Source organism: Melanostigma gelatinosum (assembly GCF_949748355.1).
Source record: "Melanostigma gelatinosum genome assembly, chromosome: 18".
NCBI lineage: Eukaryota > Metazoa > Chordata > Actinopteri > Perciformes > Zoarcidae > Melanostigma > Melanostigma gelatinosum.
In genome coordinates, this window is record NC_136651.1 from 4237233 (window position 1) to 4265116 (window position 27884).

Sequence of the window (27884 nt, forward strand, 5' to 3'; positions counted from 1 at the left end):
GAAGGATTCAATCAGACTTCATACACTGTCCTCCGACAGCTCTTCTGCCGGTGATGTTTCTGTTCAATCTGTGGTGATTTTTGCTGTTTTATTATATACTATACTGTTACATATGTTTGACTTTTTACTTCTTGTGGTACAGACACCAGCCGCCCAGTTTAGATGAATGCAATCGTGTTCACAACAGCTGAAAATCAATTGTTGAAACCAACAAACGTTTATTTATGGATTAAAGGTGAATTCAAGTTTAACGTCTGATCATCATTTACAACTCTGTTCGGGTCGATTTGAATACATTAATGATATCTGATCAATACCAGGAGGGACATTTCGGTGCTACCGTATACATGCATTACTCGATCCATTATTTGTGTCTTACATGGAGATTCATTTACACACAGTGAACAAGAAAACTCCACCAATATTTACAGTTGTACAAAAATCGCACAGTGTCAAATTTGCCATTCTGCCTCAATAGGGAAAGACAAAAGTTTAAAATCTAAAATTACTCAGATTATTTTCCAGATAAAGTTATAGGCAGTGCCCTGAGAATATTATGTCCAAACAGATAAATGTGCTTCTCAAAATAACGCAAAAAAAAGACAAAAAACAAAGTCTTGTTCTTCAGCAGGTTTCATATTGTAGAATCAGTATTTCACAGTTTCCTGTTATTCACAGTCAATGTAGAGTTCAAAAACACACCAATAATCACCAGCGTCTACAACATTTGGCAAAGCTTTGTGTCCATGTCATAGTTCACTCATTCTGTAGATGGACAGGTTCGGAGAATCTCAACCGGTTTTCAAGAGTACTGCGTGTTTGAAATTTTCTTCCACAGTAACGTCTTGAGGTTGTTAAGGACTAGCGAGTGGTGCACCTCCATCTGGCTTGCCAGACCGCTGAGTGTCACACAGGTGCGCAGCTGCTTCTCCAGATCCCCACGGAGGTCCGAAGGTGCTCCAAAGAGCAGAAAGTCCTGCAAAAGCACACACACCTTTGCCAGATTGGGCTGCACAACCTCCGTGTTACACTGCTTCACCAGTCGATCACAGGTGGCCGTGCAGTCCCGGCCGAAGGTGCAGTCCGCGTTGGTCTCGCACCGCCGACCTCTCAGATGTCCCCGCACCACCGCCTCAGATGCCACACTGCGCAGGTTGGCCATTTTGCAGTCATACTTTGCATTGTAGCCCACGTGGCGAGGACTGGCGTCGCATATTAGGAAGCTGCCGTAGGACCCGTGGAAGACCTCCTCCACAAACTCCAGCAGGCCGATGGTGATGCGAGCCCTTCGGGGCCAGGCCGGTGCGAGCCAGTGGTTCAGGCTGGAGCTCAGGGCCTCCGGGACCAGAGCCTCCAGGTAATTAGGCACCTCGAGCCTGTAGAGGGAGCTGTGGCCCACGTGTTCCGTCACGTACAGGTCTCCACAGAAGCCTAGCAGCTTGGGGGTGTGCTCCTTCTCCTGCAGCGCCACCATCAGAAGGAACTCGTTGATCTGGAGAAGAGCCCAGATCGACTTGGCCTCTGCTAGAGACACTTTGCCATCCTGGTTGACGTCAGCAAGGGTAATGACCCTGTCCACCAAGGTGCTCAGAGATGGCTGCTCACCAAGGTTAGCCTGCAGAAAGGAGGTATTATGTGGTATTATTATTATTATATATAGGATATTAAATTGTGTAATTGCTGAAAAAAAGAGAAGACCTTGAGGAAACTGTGCAGCATTTCTTTGAATTCGTCCATTGAGGTTCCACGAGTGGGTTTGTCAAATAAGCTCATCTCCCGCCGCAGCACAGAGTCCGGAGCCCCGTCAACCTTCTCCGGATCCTCAATCCCACACTTGATCACAACGGCTCTCTCCTTCCACAGTCCGCCGTACACCTGCAAGTCAAATAAATAACAAAAGAATTATGTCCGTAATTTGATGTCATATTTCTCTGTTACTTTTGCGGAGAATGCTTAAGTTGTGTTTGCATACATACAAAGTGTTCCTGCTTTGTAAGTGTATGCTGTGTCTGTGTCACCTGGTGTGTAGAGGAGGTGGACCTGCAGTGCTGCAGAGTCAGAGTTCTCTGATCGCACAACGCCTTGCAGGACGAGCCTGATATTATGCCCCTTCTGTAGTGATCACACTGCAAAGGGAAACAGGAAGTTCACTCCATTAAACACAGGAAACTGTTCGGTCGCCGATAGATTTGAGAGTGCTTAAAATAAAAAATAAAAAAATCTGTATTTGGTAAATCTATTGAAGGAGGCATATCATGCTCATTTTCAGATTCATACTTGCATTCTGAGCTTCTACTAAAACATGTTTATGTGCTTTAATGTTCAATAAAAGCATTTCATTGACATACACTGCAACAGGAAATAAAGTGGGACACATTTAGAGACTGTGAAATGGTCGATATATTGTTTAGTTGTTGCATCACAACTGTTTGAAGGCACAGTTTCTGAATCAGTCCAACAAAGGAATTAATTGACTGCACTCCTGTGGACCACAGTGTTGGAAAATGTCTCTCAAAGTGCCATCCTGGTTACAGAAGATCAATAGCAGTCTCATGTCTGTGCTGTATGGTGAACAGGAAGGGGTAAACAGCCTGTCGGGCTCCGCCTTAAGATGACAACATCTTTCTACCAACACCTCTAAAGTGCACGATCTCACAGCCGGTTATTTCTCCCGACACCCTCTCACCCTCTCCTCCCTGTTCAGAGCACTCATGTTAACGACACGTCACCAAGATGCAAAGCAGCCGCAGGCAAATCAAAACCCATTGTGTTCCCATCCTCATCAGCACTTATCCGGGCGACACGAAACGTCTCCGTGTAATCACATTCGCCTTTATTTATTACATTTGCTGCAACGGTATTTAACAACGTCAAAACTGAGGCGCAGAAACTGTTGTGAAGATCTCGTTGTTATGATGAGGTTGCATCATTGATCTTTCATTGCGCATCAATCCCTCTGGAGTAGTTATCCACTTAATCGCCATCGTGTTCCGCGGTGTCTCATCGAATGTCAGCGCCTGTTCTGTTCTCGACGGCTGCAAAGCTCAGAAAACAGCTGGACGCAGCAGGAGAGGCGTTTAGCTACAGGCTGTAACTTTGCTTAGCTTCAAATGAAGCGTTAACTGTCCCTCCTCTTCCTCAAAAGACCTCCCGTCCATTTGTGCTGCCATAGTTCCCCTTGTTTTGAGTACTTGCGCGTTCATTTAGGAGTGGAAGCGGTTCACTGCGGCAGCCGGAACATTATTGTCGCCTGTATTCTTCTGTTTCTGCCTTATATCTGACTCATGAAACATAGAGCCTTGCATCTTCTTTTTCCTGTCTGAAAACAAATCCAATGTGTGTGTGTATGTGTGTGTGTTGCTTCCCCGTAGCATCCCGACCACCATCACACTGATGAAGTCATGCACATTGGCTGTCACCGCATTGAGAGATTACACTTACAATGACCATATGGCAGACATGCCCGCGGCAGAGTTCAGAGTATGAGGCATACTGCATGTAGATGACCCAGCTGGCAGTGAGGATGCCCAGCCATGCCAGGAGAAGGTACTTCACCTTAATGGCTGGGAGACGACTCTGTGGAGGGGGGAGGAATGGGAGGAAAGGGGAAGAGAAACACTGAGAAGACATGACAACTGATCATAAAAATAGGTTTACGCCACAATGACTGAAAGAACAGCTGGTCACTTGACCTCAGGATAAAACCAACATGGGGTGACATCAGTGTTCAGGTCCTTCAGTAAAAGCAGCAAAGACTATATTACAAGTCAAAGCCCTCCTTTCAAAATCCCACAGACGTTAAAGTACAACAAAATGTACTGGGAGAAGTAAAAGCACACGTGCTGCAAAAAAGGTACAAGTAGGCTTTACTTGTGTTTCTCTCAATGCATAGCCTGGGCTGAGGCCTGCGCAAGAAAGAATCAGAATCAGCTTTATTGGCCATTATGCGTAGGCCCCCACACACATCCAGGCAATCTGATTCCAGTTTCCGTGCAGGCTAAACGGATGCTGGCCACTTGATGTTAGAATAAAACAAAGATGATGTGTTGGTCTGCACCCTTTAATTCCCTTCTTTGCATTTTTTCACGACATTGTGTGATGTGCATGTGCACTGGACGCAGAAGAGATTGCCCTGGTAGTTTGCCATGCATGATGCATGTGGGTAATTTGCTCTTAATAGCGACCCAAATAAAAGCAGACCGGCATCATGCTGTCCACACATACCTGCAGACCTTTGGACAGAGGACAGAACAGCACCAGATGGACCAGTCTCCGCAGAGCCCGCGGCATTGTGAGCGACTCTGTTGGGAGGCAGCGCAGCGAGAAACCAGGGATCCCAATCTGATCACATCGTTCCGGCAAACCTACGCCGCGCGTCGCAAATAACCAAACCCCGGAGTCTAATCATCATATACCATAATAATTCCTCCCGCTTGTCTTCAAATGCAAAATGCCACGAGTCTCACACGACGCGGGATTTGACCAGATAGCTTCGTAATCCTATTTCTCAACATAAATCATTAGTCGGAAAAAAAAGGAGCGCGTCCTTGAAATTGAGCATTTTCACATTTCAGCTCCATATGGGCCATCCCTGCATTAAGGACCTCCTCCTCAGGGTCAAATCAAGGCGAATCCCATTAGTAGCCATAACAAAACAATCTTCTTCTACCGTCTCATCAGATTAAAAGCAGGACAGAAATGTGACACATAATAAATAGCCAGTGGGTCTCCCGACGAGGCGCACACGGCCGTTCTTACCCAGCGACTCATCACTGCGCTCCTTTAAAGGGAAAGATGCGGGATCTCAGCTGTGAGATGTTTTTTATACCGCCGACAGAAATCTCGCGCGTGCTTCCTGTCCGTCTGTGTGTGTGTCTGTGCGTGTGTCTGTGTGTGAGGGAAAACATGGCTATTCAACTTAAATTGAATGTTGTCCAGTTAGCCTACTAAAGTTTTCCCCCAGCAAAGGTCCTTCTTAATATAAGGTATACACCAGTCCACTAACTCTCCTGTTCAAACCAATCACCTTAAATAAATAAAGCTGTGGTTGCATTGTACAATAAAGAAGTGCAATTTATTTTGATTGCTATGGCTGATCAGGCTACATCAGTGGTTTAATTGTGGGTAATCACAAAGTAGACGGTCCTTGATTGTGTTATTTGTTTAAATTCTGTGATAGTCATAAAGGAAGGTGCTCTCCACGCCAGTTGTTCCTGCCAGGATATTGATTGGTTCGAAAGGGGGACACAGCCACTGATACATGGCATCCCCTTATTGCCTTCACGTGCTGTCGGAAGAAATAATATTCCAAAGCAGATACCAATCGAAATGGTAAATAGTACGGCTTCAGGAGATTATATTACTAATAATCAACCAGTAAAATCAACATATCAATACATACATATTGTAAGGTATTATGTTGAGTATGTTAAGAAGCAGGGTTCCTGTATATGTGTTGTGTGCTTTTATTGTGAAGGAGGAGACGGAAGGAGAGAGAGAGGAAAGAGGTTCTGAAGGAGTGTGTGACAATAAATATAGTGGCTTCCGTCGGCTACATTGCCCTCGGCTACATTGGTGGCAGCGGTGGGATTGTGTTGCGCCTTTACTTTAGAATAATAATAAAATAACAAACACGGGGCTCTGTGTTCAGCACCAAGACGGCAGCCACTTTATTTCTTGTCACGCACTCCTTCAGAACCTATTTCCTCTCTCTCTCCTTCCGTCTCCTCCTTCACAATAAAAGCACACAACACAAATACAGAAACCCTGCTTTTCAACATACTCAACATAATAGCTTACAATATTGTTGAAGTCAGCTCCATGTAGTATTGGTTTGGTTTTCTATTTATATAGTTAATGTGTGATAAGCATGGAGATGAAGTAATAGAGCCGACATGCCTTCGGAAAGCTGGTGTTTACAAGGGTCCCTAAACGCAGCATCAGCTGCTCTGCCTTCTGCTGCTGCTGAGCGGCTCTGCTGCTTGACAACACAGCGACGGTAACACACACAGAGAGCAGAGGACTGTGGCCGTCATTGCACCGCTGGTCAGCGCTAGAACAGTAGATAACCGTACGCGAAAGGTAAAGTCTGTCATGAGTTAAAGGTAGACCCATATGTCAGCTAACGTCAGGTTTAGCTAGCTTCAAGTAGCTAGGCTAGCTACAAGTGCTGCCACTAGCAGAGCTAGGTTAAGTCAACGCCAGCTTGTTATTGCTGCTTTTAATATAGCCATCTAAGCTAGCAATGCGTTCTGCATTGTTTCAGGATAACGTTAGCTCGGATTATTGCACTCAGTGGCACAACTGTGCCCTGGCCAGCAGCGCACACTCGTAGCGTTCCGCATAATGAGTGACCGTTATGTAAAAGTAGAGATCCAAGTGGAGGAAATGAAATCACTGGGCGAGGATGCAGAGAAGGAGGGTGTGGATGCTGAGCACCAGCTGCCTGTGTGTTCTCCCCCTGCTTCTGCCTCGCCAGACCCTTCTAGCCTCACTGTAGCCGGCAGAGATGCGTCCAACACCTGCAAATATAGGGTTAAAAATCGAAGCAAGCTGGGAAAGGATGCCAAGAACTCCTGTGGCAAACACACCTCGGATGTGTCACTGCACGGGTCTGTAGTCTCTGCTCATGTTGGAAAAAACCTGAACAGACTACTCGGACACGAGCGGACACTTCATGTCAAAGGGACTGGGAAAATACTGCAGGGCAAGTTGGAGACGAATGGGAATTACGCAAACATCCAACCATCCAAAAACAATCAAGAAACACGCCGCGAGGACGGATTTAAACTGGCGAAGAAGAGAAGACCAGTGACGGTGGACATCTCCAAAGCCAAAACTTCATTGGAGGCCCTCAAGTTAAGCGTCCAGCAGCTGAAGTGGAAAGAGGTGTGCTACATACGTTTCTTTCTCCGTGTTTTATGTTATTCAACCAATGTTCTTTGCAGGTTGTATTCCTATGGAACAAGAAGGTGCTGGTTTAACTGGTGCAGCGCGCGGCTTGATCCGGAGATGATCTCTGGCATCAGCTGCGCATTAGTGTTTCATTTGGATGACAACCAGTTTAGGCTTTGGTCACGAACGTGCACGGATGGAAACCTCTGTCGTACTGCTCTCCAACTATGTGCCATTGAGAAGTAAATGTCTGCAGAGACGGGTCACGGGGATGTGGTGAGCAAAGTGTCTCTGTGGGAAGAAAAGGCCAACAATGCACATTTCTTATAGCTCCCAAGGATGTCAATCTGCACAGCACATAACATGAGGCTTTTTACTGGGCTTTAAACAGTTAGAGACAATAGAATCTAAGGTTTAGGGTTAGAAGAGGCATTGTCTCTGACAAAATGTAAAATACAAAGGGACTGCAATCTGAGTCTGTGCAGGAGGAATGTTATCTTTGCAAGAAAGTTCGGCCCACTTACCTCGTTATGTAATGCAAAATGTGCACTTGTGTTAAATTAAATAATGCAATCAAAGAAAACGGGTTATATATACTTTATTGTTTTATCTGCAGTACTTTATGCACAGCTTTCCAGCTTTTAAACGTTTTCATGTACTTGTCATAAAATATACATGAGTCCACTACTAAAGGTGGCCAAACTGATCTGTCAGGAGGAGATTTGAAGAGGATAGGGTGAGGGAGTGTTGATGGACCTGTCCGTCCATTGATATGGTGTGGACAGCTGGCACTGAGCATTCATTGGATCAGTGTGGTCACAGCTGTTTTTAGACTGAGTCTCCTCATATCTATTTTTGTTATTTCGATCTCGCACTCTAATCTCTGAGACCGGATAAGTTAGTTTTTGTCCGATGCTAAAAGTCAAGCTGATCACTGGCTTGGAAATTGTAAATGCAGTGATCGATTGAGAAAATAATCTTTCAATTATTTGTGATCAAAATATCCTTGGTTGCAGCTCTAATTCCGAGTATGAGGACTTGTTATCCTTCCCGTTTGAGTATTTATTTCCTGTGTCAATGATTGAAGAAGTCCTTGATTGAAAACTTGGCCCATTATTAATTAGATGACACGATCGCCTTTAACCCGACAATGCCAGTTTGCCTCTAATGCATAAATTACAGAGGATGGGTGCGGATGAAAGTTGTTCAAAATGAACGGCGTTAAAACATTTATGAGATGGCTAATTCATCCAGTTCTTCTTTTCGCCGAGCCACAAACACCACCTGGTCCATTTGAATGAGATGCAGGTAATACCTGCTATCGGCTATCGTTAACATGGGCTCCATTATGCATGAGGAGTAAAGAAGGGCACCGTGATGAAGTAAAGACTCTACGTGTCACTGCTGACCAGGCAGTGACACTCAGACCCTTCCAGGTCCGGTATCGGTAGACAGAAGGCCGATGCATTACCACCACAAAGTCAGCGGCGCTGTGGATCCTGTGCTGCTTTTGAAAGTACCTGTCGACGTCTTTGAAACTCCAGCAGCCCTGTCCGTCAGTTATGTAATGAACACTGATTGGCAGGAATCCAAGTTGTAACTGAAAGCACTGATGTGGGATTATGAAATAGAATGCTGGATACAGTTATGGAGATTTTATTAAGACACATATTAAGACTACGTCTCTACATCTGCAGTGTTTTCAGCTGTCAACTGACTTTCAGCATCCGTCCTTCTCTCACACGGTGGGAAATGATTAGGCTTAAGCTCCCTCTAATCCAATAGACTTCCAGGCCTCCTCGAGGCAGAGAGAGAACGGCCGGCCCGAGGGTCTGAGTGACAACTTCAGAAAATGAGTCCAATAACTGTGCCTTCAGTCGCTGGGCTCGGCATTTCCATTATTATTCTACTGAGCGGGCATTTTAAAAGACCTGCCATATTTAGGACATAACAACCAACTGAGATGATGATAATACAATAATAACTGAGACTATTTATTGACTGGAGGCATGAAAGATGTGCTGCAACTTAAAAGATCCTCTATGTGGCTGCATTTGTGCTACATTAGCTAAAATGAAATACATTGTCTGGGCTTTAGTGGCTCGTAAAACGGACCGGCCCACTGGTGAGTGTGTCCACAACAATGGGTGGAAAGCGTTCCTCTGTCTGTCTCTCCATACAGAGTCAAGATGGCTGTTTTGGGCCCTGATTAGAAGCTACTCGGGTTAATTGGACTTCCTTCTCTGGTGCAGTTATACGTTGGCATCTGCGTGGCAGTATTTATAGCAGGTGCTGGCTGCGGAGCCTGTTTTCACACACTCTCACGCGAACTCGTTAATGAGATGCTACTCTGTCAGAGAGGTTGTTTGAGTGTAGAATCTCGTGGTGACCTTCCGATACAACTTGATATAGATTCATACCTTAAAGACAGACTCCACGACAAAACTCGTCCCAGAAATCAGGGAGTGCATCTTTAAAATGAATTCTTCAGATGCATAGCAGTGAGATGTAGCAGCGTGTGGTGGAAATGTACTGTAATAGTAGACGCTGTCTTAACAGGTGTTCATGCACAGGTCAGTCAGGGGTCCAAACACCTGCATTGTGTGAGTGTGGAGCCAGAGCAGAGGTGTGGAGGAGAAAAGCTCTGCCATTTCCCAGCTCTCTAAACCCTTTTTACAGTATCGCCTCGTCTTCTTTCCCCCAGCTCAGCTCATCACAACAGAGCATGCACGAGTCCCATCTTTAGGCAAGATTATCCCTGCACTCTGGGATCGCCAGATGTAAAAAGTGTTTTTTTTAAATTGTTTAAAATGATCTTTTATTCCCCCACTGTTCCTGTCCTCTCTGTCCCTGTCTTCAGTTTCCTCTGGGAAGACGAGCGCCCTGTGACATCTACTGGCACGGCGTTTCCTTCCACGACAATGAAAACATCGTCTCGGGGCAGGTGAACAAGTTCCCAGGTACTCCGCCGCTCTCGTCTTCTTTTAACCTCCCCTGTTGATTTAAGGCCACGGCGAGGCTCGTTGAACCGTAGGTGGAGAAGACGGCTTCATTTCATCTCGCGGTGCATTCAGTGTTCTGTAACCACAGCGGGAGGGATTTAGTTAAACCCTCCCTGATCCCCATTGCTCCAGCGCTAACCTTTTCATAATAGTCATTACTTTAGAGACGCTGGAGATTATTGTATTCGTAACAGATGCACGTCTCTTGAGTCTCCTGGCTTGCCTTTATCCTGCACTATCAGTACATTATACGATACTTGTGTCATATTGAGTTCTATCTCCTTACATGGTCATGTCTGTTGGCCTTCCTTGTAGTCCTTCTACAGATTATATTTGCTTTCCCAAATGTGTTTTTATTGATATCTTGCATGTCAGCCTCTTCCATTTGTTATATCTGAAACGGTGCGGTGTGCGTTGCAGGAATGATGGAAATGCTGCGGAAGATCAACCTGAGTCGGGCGGTGAGGACGATGCAGGAGTTGTTCCCAGAAGAGTACAACTTCTATCCCCGCTCCTGGATCCTGCCCGAGGAGTGCCAGCAGTTTTCCACCCAGGTAAAGCTGCACAACCAAAGCGTTGTGTAGACAACACTGCGTATACAACATTGGATACCGTATGCTGTCTTTTGTCATCTTATTCATAAGAAATAAGATGACAAAAGATTCGATTTGATTGTATGCTTGAAAAAAAAAAAAGAAAAAAAGGATAACAACATAAATGGTTTTACTTTTTTTATTTGACGTTTATTTAACGTGATAAATTGAGGTTGGATATCTCTTTTGCGAGGGACACTTGGCCAAGGCGGCAGCATATAAAGGTACAGACAAAATAACACATAAATCATGCAACAGATAAAACAATACTACAAATAAAGATAAGAAGAAGGCTAAAATGAGCTAAAAAGACACAGCAGCATAAGACCAGGTGTTACGAATAACATTAACGAGGGCTACGTTCCATTTAAGTGCCCCAATAGGCCATGCTAGTAAGTGAACATGTATTACCCAGATACGGCTTTTTAAATACAAGAGACCTCTAAAAAGTAAAGCCATGGTTTTTGTTTGTCATCTTGCTTCCTCTTAATTTTCAGCACGTGGCACATTTTAGCAATAACTAATGCGTGTACTGTTATCTTTCCAGTACCGGTGCTTCTGTTCTCTCGCTCCTTAAATACTCGCCATGCTACGCCGAGCAGTCGTGTTTTAAATGGTGGACTGTAACTTGTTATTCCTGTGACGTGTGCCCGCTTCATTGCTCGCTCTCCTTGAGGGGGAAAACCAGACTGTACCATATTCATGAATATTACCCTTTACGGTCATCTAACAGTCCTCAACACATGGCTGAATCTCGTGGGATTATTGTGTAGAGAAGCGAAACCATTGAGTGCAGACACGTCTGCTGGGGAAGTAGAGCCGGGAAGAGACGAGGGGAAGATTAGTTTTCCTCGTTGAAAGCACGTTACAGTCGGTTACCAAATGTGCCATTCACCACCAAGTCCTAAATGAACTGAGAATACACGAATCTGGATCAATGCTCTGTCAATCAATTAAGGAGGAACGTTGATCTGTCACTGTTTAAAATATGTATTTTTTTGCTCTCAGTTTTGGCAGACTTTTCAGTGCGCTTTTATTTTGGAAAATTAAATCAACTCTTTGATGCAATGGAAAAAAAAAGAAGATATTTAAGTAAATCATATAGAGCAACAACATATGATGTCCAGCAGGGGGCACCAGCATATCACTGTTAACCCTCCGATCTAGTTCACAGCACACACAACGTCTGTGTCACAGTGTGAAGGAAAAGACATTCGAACACAGATGAGTGTTCCATCAAAGAGAATCTCACTGAAACAGAATAATAAAGCTGTGATTTGACTTAGCATGTATAATATATGGTGTTGATTTGGTACACGTGACTTAAGGTTTCGTTGAATGATGGTTGACACATATTTTTAAGGAACTGTGATGATTTCTTTTTTTTAAAGCTGGACGCGGCACTTTATTTGAGAAGCATTTTTTTCTTTTTCTTTTTTTCTCACATTTGTTAAAATTCTCTTCGCATCCTGACGGCGATCAATAAATCAAATGCTGGCAGGCCTGTAATCATCCCGTCCAATCGTTTCACTCAGCCCTCGGGAAATGATTGAATGGCCTTCCTGCCCGTCGTCATTGTGCGTGACCGGAGTCTATCTGTCAGGACTAACAATAGCCATGTTTGTTGTTTACAATCATTATGATAATGTTTTCAAAATGCTGCTGGTTTCTCTCAAAGCTCCATCAAACAGACTTCCCTCAAACTCAGGGATCTTGGTTCTGAAGGTTTGGCACAGTGTGAAACCTGTGGGATTCCAGTGTTCACAACAAGGCCCTTTTTGTTGACCTCGTCCTTTCTCGCTTGTAGATCCGCATGGTGAAGGAGAGCGATGCAACATTGAACCCCACCTTCATCGTCAAGCCGGACGGGGGCTCTCAGGGGGACGGCATCTACCTCATTCGTGACCCTGGTGACCTAAAGCTCATGGTGGGTACACAGGCCAAACAGGCTGTAGTCCAGGAGTACATCCAGAAGCCGCTACTCATCGACAAGCTCAAGTTCGATATCCGCCTCTACGTGCTGTTAAAGTGCCTGGAGCCGTTGGAGATCTACATTGCCAAGGAAGGCCTGACGCGGTTTTGCACCGAGCCCTACCAGGTAGCTGTGACGACGCTGTCAATACTTTACTTTGAAGTCGTTTATTCGCTTTGATACATATATTTAAGGCCACTCTTATTCTGACTGTGTGTAGGAACCAAGCCAGAAGAATCTGAGCCACGTCTTCATGCACCTGACAAACTACTCCCTCAACGTCCACAGTGGCAACTTTGTCCACTCGGACAGCCAGAGCACAGGCAGCAAGCGCACGCTCTCCAGCGTGCTGTACAGGCTGGCGGCTAAAGGCGTAGACATCAAGAAGGTGTGGTCGGACATCATCGCTCTGGTGATCAAGACCGCCATCGCCGTGGTGCCTGAACTCAGAGTCTACTATCAGTCCGATATACCGCCCGGGAAACCGGGACCCACTTGCTTCCAGGTGGGCGGTGGCGGGCAACGTTGTGTTAGGACTAGAATGTGTACAGTAGGATCGTTAATGAATAAATATGCATCGCACATTATTGGAGATAAACATCCATTCATCTCTTTACGAAGCATATCAAACGCCAATTGGGCCGAGTGAGCTTCTCTCAACAGCATTCTCAGCATTATTTTTCATCTGGAGCTCCTCCTTCTGCATGTACAACCCCGTTTTTCAAAAGAACAGCGTGTAGCATTAAGGGATCTATTGGCAGAAATGGAATATAATATCAATAACTATTTTATTTTGTGTATCATCGCCTGAAAATAAGAATCGTTGTGTCGTATTTCCGACTTTTATTTACTGTCCACTCTTGTTTTATGCATTGATGAAATGAACCCGACCATTAACAGTTAAATGTATATTCATGTTAATAAATGAATGTCAAGAGAAAACAACTTGATGCAGAAAATAAAGCCGACCACTTTCTGCAGAAATCGGATGATACAGATAATAGCTTGTTGTTCCACAGTTACAGTCTGCTTTATCCTAAAATATAAATACAAATGATGCACTAAGGATGTGTTTGTGTCTCAGCTCATTTAAATCAAGATTGAAGACCTTTCTGTTTGCTGCTGCCTTTAATTGAACCACATTCAATGAATATATTAATCAATTTCTGCATTTTACTACTGTATTTTATTTCTTACAGTTTTTTTTTTTTTTTTTTTTTAATGTTTTAATGATGTTTTGATGCTTTTAATGGTTTTATGTGAAGCACTTTGAACTACCTTGTTGTTGAAATGTGCTCTACAAATAAACTTGCCTTGCCTTAGATATTAGGTTTTGACATCCTGCTGATGAAAAACCTGAAGCCAGTATTACTAGAGGTCAACTCCAACCCCAGTATGAGAATCGAACACGAACAAGAGGTAAGAGTCAACGTCGACATCAGTATCGTCGTAGTATGAGTATCGTTGTTGTTCGCTGCTGAACTCTGTATTTGTGTTGGTCTCAGGTGACACCAGGGGTTTTTGAATACGTTCCCAGTCCGGTCGACGAAGAGGTGAAAGTGGGAGTGATCAGGGACACTCTGCGCCTCATGGACCCGGGCCGCAAGAAACCGTCAATGTAAATACTCGCTCTCGCTCTCTCACACACTCTCACACTCACACACACACCGTTTGAAGTTCTTCCATCGTACTCTCTTTGTCTGCTGGCCTTAAGAGGCCACGTTTAAGGGCACGATACCTCACTCTGCCCATCCCCACTCAGAGCCCATCTTCGGCACCACTCAACAGCTCTCCATAAGCCTTTAAATGGAAAGATCTAATTCAGCCGAGCCGAAGTGGAAATTGACACATTACTGTACGAGTCCGGTGGCTCGCTCTCCCTGGCCGACCGGCCCTGCGTGGTGCCTGGCAATAAATCTCCTCTACCATTAGGGTTTGTGGGGTTTTTTTTCCCTTCTTAATCTGTTTTTCTTCTATGACAAGAGGATTTACTATTTCTATTCCACCACCATCTCGATTCCTCTCCTTCCCTCACTTCTTTCCTCTCCAGATTATCTTCTGTATCAGATATTTGATCTGCTTTGTTCTGCAAGTGACGGGGATATCTTCTCCGGGATAATACCCACTTAACTGTTTCATTCATGACCTGCAACACGTCGCTATAATGCGCCTGTGATACCTTCAATCCCCATCCCTCCTGCATTGCTATATTTTCATCCAGCTGGAATCAGCAGAACCACATCTTGTATTTGTCTGGGGATGAAATACAACACTGTATAATGTAGTGTGCACATTTAGAATTATGAACACTAACTCCTGTGTATGCGCTGTTAGAGATCCCTCATCCTTTCATCTGATGTCCCTCGTACTTTGACTCAGAACTCCGGGATCACTGAAAGCCTTTGTACCTCAATATTTACATCACTGTGTTAGAGCTTGAACAAGTGGTCGATTGACAGAAAAGTAAGTTGCAAATGTTTTTTATAAACAGTTAACCAATTAGTCATTAGTCATTTTTCAATCACTCCAAAAAATATACTTCTGCTGGGACAAAATATACAACTTTGAAGGTTTCGCAACATTTGTGATGGGCATTTTTCAGAATTTTCAATCAATTGACAATAAAGATTACTGTCAGGACAATAAATTGCCGTTGGCAATATCAGGTTATTCCAGATATATGCGTGTTAATGATATGTTGGCTTATAAATCACAAACTAATTCCAAACGATGTGCTGAAACCGTGTCTCCATTGAATAGATTGTTTCCAGAAAGCACGGAAAAGTACATTTTCAGTTCTTAAAGTCACATTTTTAGACAAACATAATCAAAGGATACTTTGTGTTATTGTATGGCCCGATTAATCGTTTTCAATATCTATATTTAGCCACAAAAATCCAGTATTAGTTGAGCTACAATGAAGTAGCCGTTGGTTGTAGCCCGACACAATTTATATTATTTTAAGAACGATTTCATGTGATTTCTGAGCATTATGTAATTAATTTAAGGAAGCAATGTTTGTGAAACACAGCTTTTAGTTAATTAGCTATTAGTCTTAACATTTCATGTAGGACGTTTTATTTATATGTCATGATCTTTTAATGATTTATAACATGAAATCCGATTTTCCATATCATCTGCCTGATTTCACTGCGTCTTCATACCTCCATTTATTTCTTTAGTTCCTTCAAGACACACAGTCGCACCATTTTAAGCCTCCTAAAGTCAATGAAGTAGTGAAAGAATATCTTTACACCATATCTGTGTGACAGAGTATTTGCAATCAGCAGTCATGTGGTGAAAAGAGGCTGAAGTCCAGACGCTCAGGCATCTTTAATGTGATGTAATTCACTGTGTTTATAAAAGAACAGCACTGCTCATAATTATGATGTGACAATAATGTTTTGAATTCATTATTTAGTAAACAATAATAGCCACAATTAGTGATAAGTGACATTATAATGAGATGGCACCAATAGTCTTGCAGGTGTGGTTAGATATGCTGATGATAAGACTCTAATTAGGCGGCTATTAAATAATATAAATCACTGATTAGTGAATGTCACTGCTAATCAATGACTGCAGATGGAAAGTCGACCCGGACTATAGGCGTGAAACTAAATCAGCGGCTGTCTGCTGAACTTCCTGGAGTTCTTATCTTATCACAAATTAGTGTCCTGTAATATTGGAAAACAAACAAATTGGCCTCAGCATTTCAATACATTATCTTTATACATGATAGAATCAAACTATGAGCCACATCCAAACTCTGTGCAACCCCCACGCAAAGGTGTGGTGTTCATGTCAGCTTGTGATTGAAAGAAGTGAGCTTTGAGAGTCTTGTGGTTTAGGGGGGTCCCAGCTAGCTAGTGCTAATATTGATTGAATTAGCCGTGAGATTGGATATGCTCCAAAAAATGTAATCATCACTGCAGCCACCGCCGCTGGCACGGAATGAGATCTCGTTCATCGTTCAGTCCCGCAGTGTGTTCACAAAGGCAGACGCGTTGCACATTCATGTTTGTCTGGTAGAAAGCACATTTTTGATTCACTCAATGCTATGTTGAATCTGATCCATTTAAAATCAAGTCATTTGTGTGTAATGATGTGGCACCAAACGCCGCAGTGTAATCCTACTCCATTACAAGTAAAAGTCCTGCTGGGTAAATAAAAGAACTCATCAGCAGATGTATTTTGAGGAGGAGTAGCAGAGTTACTCATTCCTTAGAAATTATATCTTACATACTATTATTTATGACAATATTAGATTAATTCTGATGATTCAAATTTCAGTGGTTGAGTTAAAAATACAATATTTCCCTCTATGCAGAGGAGTCAAAGCATAATGTCCCACAAAAATTGTAAAACTGAAGTACAACAAACTGTACCCCCGTGTAGTACTTGTGTTAAATGTACTCGGTTTCTTGCACAGCGAAGTCAAAGCTAAAAGTTTCAGCATCCAAGATCCTCGTAAAAATGTGCTTGCTGCTGAAAAAACAAACTCCAGCGGCCGATTAATGGAAATGAGCAAAGGAGACAAAAACCGGCTCAGCATTAGAAGCAGAGACAACCGGATCGGTTCTGTCTGGAGAACAGTTTGCTGATGAAGTGAAAGAGAGCCGAGAAGTGACCAGGCACACAACACAAAGGTGCCGTCGAGAAAGAAAAAAAGACGGAGTGAGAACTTATACGAGAGAGAGATAAGTAAATACAAAATGGCAGAACACAATGGGGGGAAAAAAGTGTCATTTTGGAGAACAGGGGGGGGTAGAGGTGAACGGGGGACTGTGAGGAGGAGGAGGGTGTGATGTGAGGGACTCTCAGGCATGTACTCCTCACACCCAGCTCATTAATCCCGTGCACTCTGCGGGTGATTTATGAGCCATTATGAGAGGTGTGTGGGTGAGAAGGAAACAATTACTAAAGCATCGTCTGCATGAAGACAATGATACACATGCTGAGGAGGATGAATTATGTGTCCAACATGTTAGTTTGTGTCGCTGTGGAAGCTTTGATTAATTAACACTCTTCAGGGCAGTAAAAACATTGACATGTAAACATCTTTTTAGGTTAATATGGAAAACGTGTTACTCATGTACTCATCCAGCAGTTCTCGAGGGACAGTATCCTCATGCATCATACATCATTCATCACTCATGCATCATTTCCTGGCCATCTGGTGAATGGAAGTTCAACATCCAGTCTCTTTCTCTTCAGATATCCGTCTCTTTCTTTATGAACTGCTCCGCTATGCTCTCCAGCTATTGTCGCTATCTGCTCAAAGTGTTCTGAGTCTTGTGGTTGCGTTGCTTCGGAACAAGGGAGAAAAGGTGTATTGTTCCCTGTGGGAGACTCATTTGTTGTGTTTGTGTTTAGGTATGACTCGCGCTCGGGCCGTGAATTCAGATTTATGAAATGGAGTGTGCAGACACATTTGATTTATTTTCATAGACACATCTGGCACATCTTTAAGCCTTCCCGCAGTGCGTAAAAGCTTTGAAGATGTGTTCACCAGGAGGACAGAAATAGCATTTACTCAGAGTAATGAAGTAAATGAAGCCTAACCCTCCTCACGTAGGCTCAACTAACATTAGGCACCGGGCCTCTGTATGTCTTTTTAATAACCTGCCGTTCTTCACCTTTTACCCCCTCGCCTCGCCAGCCATCATTCTCTTCTCTCTCTCTCCGTCTGCTGGGAATGCTTGTCGACGTTCCCCTCCGCTGTCTGCCTGGCTGTCAGCTGTCCGTTTTCAGCCTGAGCCCGTCCTGTCTAAATACATGTGGGTGGTGTCCTGCTGGCTGCTGGGGGATGATTGATTCTATTAAACATTCAGCAGTGCTCTCTCTCTCTCGCTCTCTCTCTCGGTGCCATTCACACCGCTTACTAATTCATGGAGAAAGAAGCTGCCTCATGAAAGTCAGCAGCACTGAATCCCCTCGACTTGACTTGAATGTGCCGTGGTGTTTCTCTCTGTCATGCGTTGACCGTGGGAGTCCCACACAGTTGTTTTCACTTCCTCTCGCTGATGAGACTCTCTGCTCAGGTCGCTGTGCTGGGAATTATTTGAGGTCGCAGCACTCGGGGAAGTCATAGAAATGATAAAGGCGTAATTGGCGCTGCCCCACAGTGTGCATGACAGCGAGCAGGAGAGGGTGTGCACACGCCCACACAGTCCTCAGGTTAAAAACACGCCTGCTCTTCATTTTCTGTGAGAAGCTTCAAATCCCTCCGGGAAGATGCAGAATGAGTAAGAGGCAGGGCAACATTGAACATGTGCTATTCATTTCTACCAATGGTTTCACACTATTTCAGTCATCGTCAGGTGGCGGTAACGAAGGCAAGACACGGAGCAATATGCCGGGAAACAAATGCAGCGAAGAAGATGGCAAGTTAACAAAAGCGTGCATGTGAACGATGAGTTTCAAGTTGTTGTTTCTATTGTCTTTGCAAATATTTTATGAAGACTGAAACTCCTCGGGGTACCTTTTTAATATCTACTGACTGATTCAAATTCAGAAATTTCAAAAAGTCACCTCAGGGTGTTTGCAATGCAATGCTATACTATGACTTTTTTATGACCTTTTTAGACATGCTATATGACTTTTTATTCTACATGCTATACGATGACGTTTTACGACATGCTATGCTGTGAGTTTTTTTCGACATGCTATACTATGACTTTTTTTTCGACATGCTATACTATGACTTTTTTTTCGACATGCTATACTATGACTTTTTTATGACATGCTATACTATAACTTTTTTTTCGCCATGCTATACTATGACTTTTTTTTCGACATGCTATACTATGACTTTTTTTTCGACATACTATACTATGACTTTTTTTCGACATGCTATACTATGACATTTTTTCGACATGCTATACTATGACTTTTTTTTCGACATGCTATACTATGACTTTTTTTCGACATGCTGTACTATGACTTTTTTTACGACATGCTATACTATGACTTTTTTTTCGACATGCTATACTATGACTTTTTTTCGACATGCTATACTATGACTTTTTTTCGACATGCTATACTATGACATTTTTTCGACATGCTATACTATGACTTTTTTTTCGACATGCTATACTATGACTTTTTTTCGACATGCTGTACTATGACTTTTTTTCGACATGCTGTACTATGACTTTTTTTCGACATGCTATACTATGACTTTTTTTCGACATGCTGTACTATGACTTTTTTTCGACATGCTGTACTATGACTTTTTTTCGACATGCTATACTATGACTTTTTTTCGACATGCTATACTATAACTTTTTTTACGACATGCTATACTATGACTTTTTTTCGACATGCTATACTATAACTTTTTTTACGACATGCTATACTATGACTTTTTTTCGACATGCTGTACTATGACTTTTTTTCGACATGCTATACTATGACTTTTTTTCGACATGCTATACTATGACTTTTTTTCGACATGCTATACTATGACATTTTTTCGACATGCTATACTATGACTTTTTTTTCGACATGCTATACTATGACTTTTTTTCGACATGCTGTACTATGACTTTTTTTCGACATGCTGTACTATGACTTTTTTTCGACATGCTATACTATGACTTTTTTTCGACATGCTGTACTATGACTTTTTTTCGACATGCTGTACTATGACTTTTTTTCGACATGCTATACTATGACTTTTTTTCGACATGCTATACTATAACTTTTTTTACGACATGCTATACTATGACTTTTTTTCGACATGCTATACTATAACTTTTTTTACGACATGCTATACTATGACTTTTTTTCGACATGCTGTACTATGACTTTTTTTCGACATGCTATACTATGACTTTTTTTCGACATGCTATACTATGACTTTTTTTCGACATGCTGTACTATGACTTTTTTTCGACATGCTATACTATGACTTTTTTTACGACATGCTATACTATGACTTTTTTTCGACATGCTGTACTATGACTTTTTTTCGACATGCTATACTATGACTTTTTTTCGACATGCTATACTATGACTTTTTTTCGACATGCTATACTATAACTTTTTTTACGACATGCTATACTATGACTTTTTTTCGACATGCTATACTATAACTTTTTTTACGACATGCTATAATATGACTTTTTTTTCGACATGCTATACTATGACATTTTTTTGACATGCTATACTATGACTTTTTTTACGACATGCTATACTATAACTTTTCTTTCGACATGCTATACTATGACTTTTTTTACGACATGCTATACTATGACTTTTTTTTCGACATGCTATACTATGACTTTTTTTGACATGCTATACTATGACTTTTTTTCGACATGCTATACTATGACATTTTTTTTCGACATGCTATACTATGACTTTTTTTCGACATGCTATACTATGACATTTTTTCGACATGCTATACTATGACTTTTTTTTCGCCATGCTATACTATGACTTTTTTTTCGACATGCTATACTATGACTTTTTTTTCGACATACTATACTATGACTTTTTTTCGACATGCTATACTATGACATTTTTTCGACATGCTATACTATGACTTTTTTTTCGACATGCTATACTATGACTTTTTTTCGACATGCTGTACTATGACTTTTTTTACGACATGCTATACTATGACATTTTTTCGACATGCTATACTATGACTTTTTTTTCGACATGCTATACTATGACTTTTTTTCGACATGCTGTACTATGACTTTTTTTACGACATGCTATACTATGACTTTTTTTCGACATGCTGTACTATGACTTTTTTTCGACATGCTGTACTATGACTTTTTTTCGACATGCTATACTATGACTTTTTTTCGACATGCTATACTATGACTTTTTTTCGACATGCTATACTATAACTTTTTTTACGACATGCTATACTATGACTTTTTTTCGACATGCTATACTATAACTTTTTTTACGACATGCTATAATATGACTTTTTTTTCGACATGCTATACTATGACATTTTTTTGACATGCTATACTATGACTTTTTTTACGACATGCTATACTATAACTTTTTTTTCGACATGCTATACTATGACTTTTTTTACGACATGCTATACTATGACTTTTTTTTCGACATGCTATACTATGACTTTTTTTGACATGCTATACTATGACTTTTTTTCGACATGCTATACTATGACATTTTTTTTCGACATGCTATACTATGACTTTTTTTCGACATGCTATACTATGACATTTTTTCGACATGCTATACTATGACTTTTTTTTCCACATGCTATACTATGACTTTTTTTTCGACATGCTATACTATGACTTTTTTTCGACATGCTATACTATGACTTTTTTTCGACATGCTATACTATGACTTTTTTTCGACATGCTATACTGTGACTTTTTTTCGACATGCTATACTATAACTTTTTTTTCGCCATGCTATACTATGACATTTTTTTTCGACATACTATACTATGACTTTTTTTCGACATGCTATACTATGACTTTTTTTCCGACATGCTATAATATGACTTTTTTTCAATGCTCAAACTATCGTGTATATATATATTTATATATATATATATTCATGTTTCTTCAGCTGTTCCTTTTGTAACGATTGTGAATGAGGTAAAAGTACTTTTGTTCACGTTTGACGATCTGCTACCGCCCCACAGTCCAGCCCTTTCCCTGGGGGCGTGGTGTGAGTTTGCGTTGAATGTAATGAAACCAAGTTGAACCCCCATCTCTTGACCACCTTTGTGCCACAGGAGAGTGATGGCCTGAATTTATGGTTTTTTTGGGCCAATTTAAGTAGCTGATATAAGTGCTTTTATATTTATGCCTCATCAGCATTAAAAAGCATCAAGCGTGAAGTCCATAATTAACCTCTAAAAGCACCATTTGTCTTCCATCAGCAGTTGCAATGGAATTAGCAACATTGGTCTTTTTTTCCAAGTGCAGACTAATGTCCCATACAGAGTAAACCCCTCTGCAGAGATCCAGTGCAGCATCTCCTGGATAGACGGTGTTTCATGAGTCACAGTGCTGCTCCAATTAAAAGTCCCCTTCCTTTCTGGGCTTTGTTTTACTGTAAGATCTGGTGTGTAAGATCTCGGTGGATCTATTGGAAGAAACAGAATATCATATTGATAAGTGTGTTTTCCTTCGTCTATAACACCCTGAAAATAAGAATTGTGTTTTTCTTCCCTGTTAGAATGACGAGATAGACGAACCAAACACACGGGAGAAGTTTCAGTTGGTTGCAGTCTACAATCTCACCTCTAGATGCCACTAAATCCTAAACTCTGGACATTTAACTCGGTATCCAAACGTCTCTTTCTCTTCATGAGAATTTAAAACTGACATCTAAATTCAAAACCCACACCATGTAGCTCCATCATCCTACTCATGCATTTCATGAAGTGGACGTAATGACAGGCTGTAAGAAGGCCGTGCGGAGGCTGTGGGAGGAGAGAGTGCAAAGAGAGCTATTTATCCTTCATACGACATTATTCTTCCACTTTCCCCTGCCAAGCCAGGCTGGAAGTGAAAATCCTGCTGCATTTATCTAGCTCAGGCGATCTGTGACTCAGCTGACGAGAGCTTTCTGGGTTGGCCTTGTGTTCTCGTCCCTCTGGAGTCTTCATATCTCCACCATCTGTCAACCTGCTCGTCATTTTAAAATGCCTGTCATTTAAATACAATGCAGTTAAATTCATGGCATGTTTTCTGTTATTATCTCTGTCCTATCATTTCACGGCCATAGTTCCCAACTGAGGCCCGGCGGGCTTGAACACGGAGAGGAGATTCCCATGGAGGCGGAGCCGCAAGAGAGTAGCCCGGACGAAGGATCTCTGCCGTCGCTGTGTCTGAAGCAGGTCTACCCCAAATACACCAAGCAGTTCAACTACCTGCGGCTGGTGGAGCGCATCGCAGCTCTGTTCATACGCTTCCTCGGGGTGAAGGGCAACATGCGCCTGGGCCCCACCGCCTTCCGAACCTTCATCAGGTACACATGCTTTCATTATTTCCTGGGGGTTCGCACATTCACAAAATGTTAGTTAAAGTCACATTTCCTTCTGACAACTCCCGGCATTCCTCCTCTACGCACAATTCCCGAGCCGCCGCTTCGACAACTACTTCACTCAGAGCAATTTTAATACTTAAAAAACATGTTGACATTATTGTTGTTGACTGCAGTGAAGGATGACTGAATGATTTCCTGGTTGCTTTTAGGACCTGTAAGCTGAGCAACAGTATCTTCTCCATGGCTTCAGTGGACATCCTCTACATAGACATCACACGTCGTTGGGCAGGAACAATGCCCGATTCTAGAGAAGCAGGTAACACACACACACACACACACACACACACACACACACACACACACACACACACACACACACACACACACACACACACACACACATACCTACACACACACAGAAACTACATGTGGAAGACAGAGAGCCGGGTATCCTTGAGACTCGGAGCAAATGATGTGCTCTGAGATAATTGCTTGTCATTCTTTGTCAGATTCCCTCTGACACTGCGCCGCCGTAATAGAAATGAGCCGAGATCACAATGTGGCAGAGAAGAGACTGTCCGACATGAATTATTCACACCGCTGCACCTTGCAAGGAGTGTTTGCGAGGTGCAGCGGATGGATGGAGATCACATGGACCGGGATGGAAGGGTCTGTGCAGGGGGAGGTTGTGGGCTGAATTCAGAGTGAGCTCATACGTATTCAGGGAGAAGTGTCAAGGTCTGTTATTTCTGTGTGTGCGCTGTGGAGGATTTGTGGGGACACGAGATGGGGAATAAAAGTCATCGTTCATACTTAAATCAAATTATTATGTTTTTACGGGGGGGAGGCAACTAAGTTTTAAAAGGACACATGAGGCAATTTATGGAAATGCTTTCTTGCAACAGACTAACAATTTTGATAAGAGAAGATAAACTTTATTGTCTGTCGCAATGCAACAGAAATTCTTGTGAGGGCACAACATCAAACGAACCATGTTTGACACACACACACACACACGCACACACACGCACACACACGCACACACACGTAGAAAAGGACTAACACTGTTAAACCTATGGTTGACAATTACAATACATTTGATAATAACAGTCCATTATGAATTGGCATCTTTCTCCTTCTGTCTCTAGTTTTCATTATTCACTCTTTTTTTCACTTATTTCACTCTCTGACCTTAGCCCCCTGTAGGCAAGATCTGAAAGTTATGAAATGAAGATAATAAAATGATGAAATCCTCTCATTCCCTCTTCTCTACTCTTCTATAGCAGCAGCAGTTCAATCGTTTAACAAGGTGTTTCCTCTGGAGGACGCTGTTCTTCTCTTCGTGGCACAAACATACAGTTGATTCATGTGAATATTTGCAGTATATTAATATCTGAATTACCAATCTTCAAATGTTAATGCACAGCATCCCAAATGTGCTTTCAGGGGCTGATGATGTTCAATTTACATTTCAGGCGAGACGCTGCTGCTTATGTGTTTAAAGTTGTTTAGAAAACCACTGGAGCAGCACCTAAAATATGGTCATTATGGACAATGAGTGAGATGAGAATATCCATACCACTCTTATATTTGTCCGCTAAGTATAAGGCGACATCAGCAACCAGTTAGCCTGTTGTTTGACAAACTATTGTCGTTTAAATGTCCTTTTAACGCTCCCTCTTTCGTGCTTCTCTGGCCTCACCTTAAACACGCTCTCTGTTTTTGCAGGTATGGGACTGCAAGCATTTGTGGAAGCCTTTTTCCATCTGGCAGGTCGCAGGTTCAAATCCCTGCCGCTGAGGGAGCAGGTAGCGTCCCTGCTGGAGCTGTGCGAGGCTCAGCTCGAGTCCCAGACGGGCGGCGAAGAGAGGCGCTCCGTGAGCTGCAGCAGGGCGATGCCGCGAGCCGTCAAGTCTCAGACGCCGGGCCACACCGACCCTCTGCTCGACTCTCCGGCTCCCCTGCGCAGGGCGTCCAGCCAGGACTACCGGCTGCATCAAAGACTCAAGCCTCGCACGCTCAGGGCCAACGTGGAGAACTGACGAGAAAGGGCTCCAACTAGGCATCCAACAACCAAACACTGCCTTTAGCCTTCTCTACAGGAGCCGGGGGGATCGGCTGTCCCTTCGCTCCTTTCACAACAGGAGGAAAATGGGAGCTGAGAGAAGGAGGCGCTTCACCCCTGCTGGCTGACTTGCAGGAGGACTGTTCTCGGCCTGATTGCTTTTTCTTTAGAGGAGGAAGATGTCCACGGGGGGGGGGGGATAAATAGAAGATTGGTGCATTTCCTCCCCTCCTGGTGTAGTCATATATGAAGAGGTCAGGAGGAAGATATGGCTGCTTTAATGTACTTCCTGATTCTTCAGGGCAGCTACTTGCTTCTCTTCACCTTTCTCTTCTCGGCGACACACTGAAACCAACTTTCTTTTTTTCAGGAATAACACAAGACGCCATCCGGCTTCCCATTCAATGCAGTTACACGCATCACACATAAATAAACGAGTGCAAGGGAGCGTCCTCAGTGTGTTTTGTGTTATGTTCTTGAATTTGCACAACTCTTGGAACTATTGCACAGAAATGGACGTGAGGGTGGCTGAGCGTTTTGTGGGGGCGCATCGTGTGTGTCTGGGTGCGTGTCAACCGTACTGTATTTATTTGTGGAAGCCTATTTCCAGCCAGCGGCTCAGCTGTGCGTCCCAGCTCCGTGAGCCCATTAGCGATGAGTTCAGTGAATAAGTATTCAAAGCGAAAAGGCCACTCGCCCTCCTTCAGTTCGGCCAGGCTGCCACTCACAACCTCCAGCTATCACATTTTAGGACGATTACTTTGTAGCTACACAATTGTCATTTGGGGAATTAATTGCATGGCACAATTCAATCAAATGCATTGTTTCTTAAATGTGATCCAGATGGCGTTTGTGATAAAAACCCGTCCGATGTGCGATGTGGCTACACACACAGAATGACTGCCACCGGACGGGTCACAGACGTCGCTGTCGTTTTTAGATATTTACACTGCAGCTACTCGCTGAACCATGGCTTTTACATTGTGTTGTTTGTTTCCTTTACACCGAGATTATTAAACTAATTTGTCACATGCAGACCAATAATCAAGTGCGGGGTGTGACGCTCTTTAACACAGACGGTGAACTTATGAACATGTTGAAGGTTTCTGCGATACGCACTGTCGGACTAACTCAGAATGCGTTTGTTAACATGAAGTAGATTTACGAGGTTTTTACGCTCGATCGTACATATGAATGAAATGTATTGACAGCACTGCAAAAAATAAAAGTCCTCTTGCGCTTTGAACTGAAGGTGTGTGTTGATGTGGTCACTGCTGTTGTGATATTGACCAGCAATTTGTTCAAATACGTTTAACTTTGGCTTTCTTCTTTTTTCATCCACATTACATCATCTTTAGTGTTCTCATTCACCAAATATATTTGAGCAGAGGCTGGATGAGCTTGTTGCTGTACAACCTGTATGCAGACCATTGTTGTGCTACCTCTGAGTGAGATCCCCAATGGACTCATTAAAGGACACCATTTGTCACATCGTTAGTGGAGTGTATGTTATAATGGCAGCTTGTTCTATTTCCATCTCTGTGTTAAACGAGGCAGACCGATGAGAGTTTGATTTTTCTGCATGTTGGTATATTTGAGATAATGTTTCACAGCACAAACATCTGCCCACGTTTCCTCGACCTTCCGTTGCGGAGGCTGACGGTGCCAGTTGATGCTGTACCGCTGGTGGTTTTAGTCTTCATAGTGTTGTTGTTGTTGTTGTTTCCCTGTGGTTCAACAGCTGAGGTGTCCGTCACCTGTCGGAAAGATTTATTTAACCTTTTAGCTTCCATTGAAATGTTGTGCCGGTTTGCACATCGGATACGAATTGAGCACCAGAAAACATTTAGTTTGGCGATGAACACTAAAAAGATCTTTTTTGACATGCTATGACTTTCGAATGATCCCTTTCAAAATGCTATACCTTGACCTTTTACGACATGCTATACTGTGACTTTTTACGACATGCTATACTGTGACTTTTTTTCGACATGCTATACTGTGACTTTTTTTTCGACATGCTATACTATGACTTTTTTTTCGACATGCTATAATATGACTTTTTTCGACATGCTATACTATGACTTTTTGCCGACATGCTATACTATGACTTTTTTTTCGACATGCTATAATATGACTTTTTTTTGACATGCTATACTATGACTTTTTTTTCGACATTCTATACTATGACTTTTTTTTCGACATGCTATACTATGACTTTTTTTCGACATGCTATACTATGACATTTTTTTTGACATGCTATACTATGACTTTTTTTGAGATGCTATACTATGACTTTTTTTTGACATGCTATACTATGACTTTTTTTTCGACATGCTATACTATGACTTTTTTTT

At 42.5% G+C, this 27884-nt stretch overlaps 2 protein-coding genes across 2 annotated transcripts; one reads left to right on the forward strand and one right to left on the reverse strand.

Moving 5' to 3' along the window:
• Positions 1-523: 523 nt before the first annotated feature.
• Positions 524-4376, reverse strand: dipk1b (divergent protein kinase domain 1B). The gene is made up of 5 exons (XM_079289913.1): positions 4225-4376; positions 3442-3576; positions 2019-2126; positions 1699-1875; positions 524-1615 (listed from the first exon to the last, which is right to left on the reverse strand). Exons 1-5 carry the CDS (start codon positions 4288-4290, stop codon positions 803-805), a joined length of 1299 nt encoding a protein of 432 aa, XP_079146039.1. The 5' UTR covers positions 4291-4376; the 3' UTR covers positions 524-802.
• A 1679-nt stretch (positions 4377-6055) lies between these two features.
• Positions 6056-26967, forward strand: ttll11 (tubulin tyrosine ligase-like family, member 11). Its single transcript, XM_079289750.1, has 10 exons — positions 6056-6888; positions 9755-9854; positions 10317-10450; positions 12297-12587; positions 12682-12966; positions 13785-13880; positions 13967-14079; positions 23202-23444; positions 23672-23778; positions 25191-26967. Exons 1-10 carry the CDS (start codon positions 6346-6348, stop codon positions 25502-25504), a joined length of 2226 nt encoding a protein of 741 aa, XP_079145876.1. The 5' UTR covers positions 6056-6345; the 3' UTR covers positions 25505-26967.
• Positions 26968-27884: the final 917 nt, after the last annotated feature.

Bases quoted from the DNA above. Each gene is read 5' to 3' on its own strand.
- ttll11 (XM_079289750.1), top strand. From the start codon at position 6,346: ATGAGTGACCGTTATGTAAAAGTAGAGATCCAAGTGGAGGAAATGAAA. The intron at 12,967-13,784 runs GTGGGCGGTGGC...GCCTTGCCTTAG, and splicing joins CGGGACCCACTTGCTTCCAG to ATATTAGGTTTTGACATCCT. The intron at 13,881-13,966 runs GTAAGAGTCAAC...TGTTGGTCTCAG, and splicing joins GAATCGAACACGAACAAGAG to GTGACACCAGGGGTTTTTGA.
- dipk1b (XM_079289913.1), bottom strand. From the start codon at position 4,290: ATGCCGCGGGCTCTGCGGAGACTGGTCCATCTGGTGCTGTTCTGTCCT. The intron at 3,577-4,224 runs GTATGTGTGGAC...CCCCCTCCACAG, and splicing joins CTCTGTCCAAAGGTCTGCAG to AGTCGTCTCCCAGCCATTAA. The intron at 1,876-2,018 runs GTGACACAGACA...TTTGACTTGCAG, and splicing joins CCACCTCCTCTACACACCAG to GTGTACGGCGGACTGTGGAA.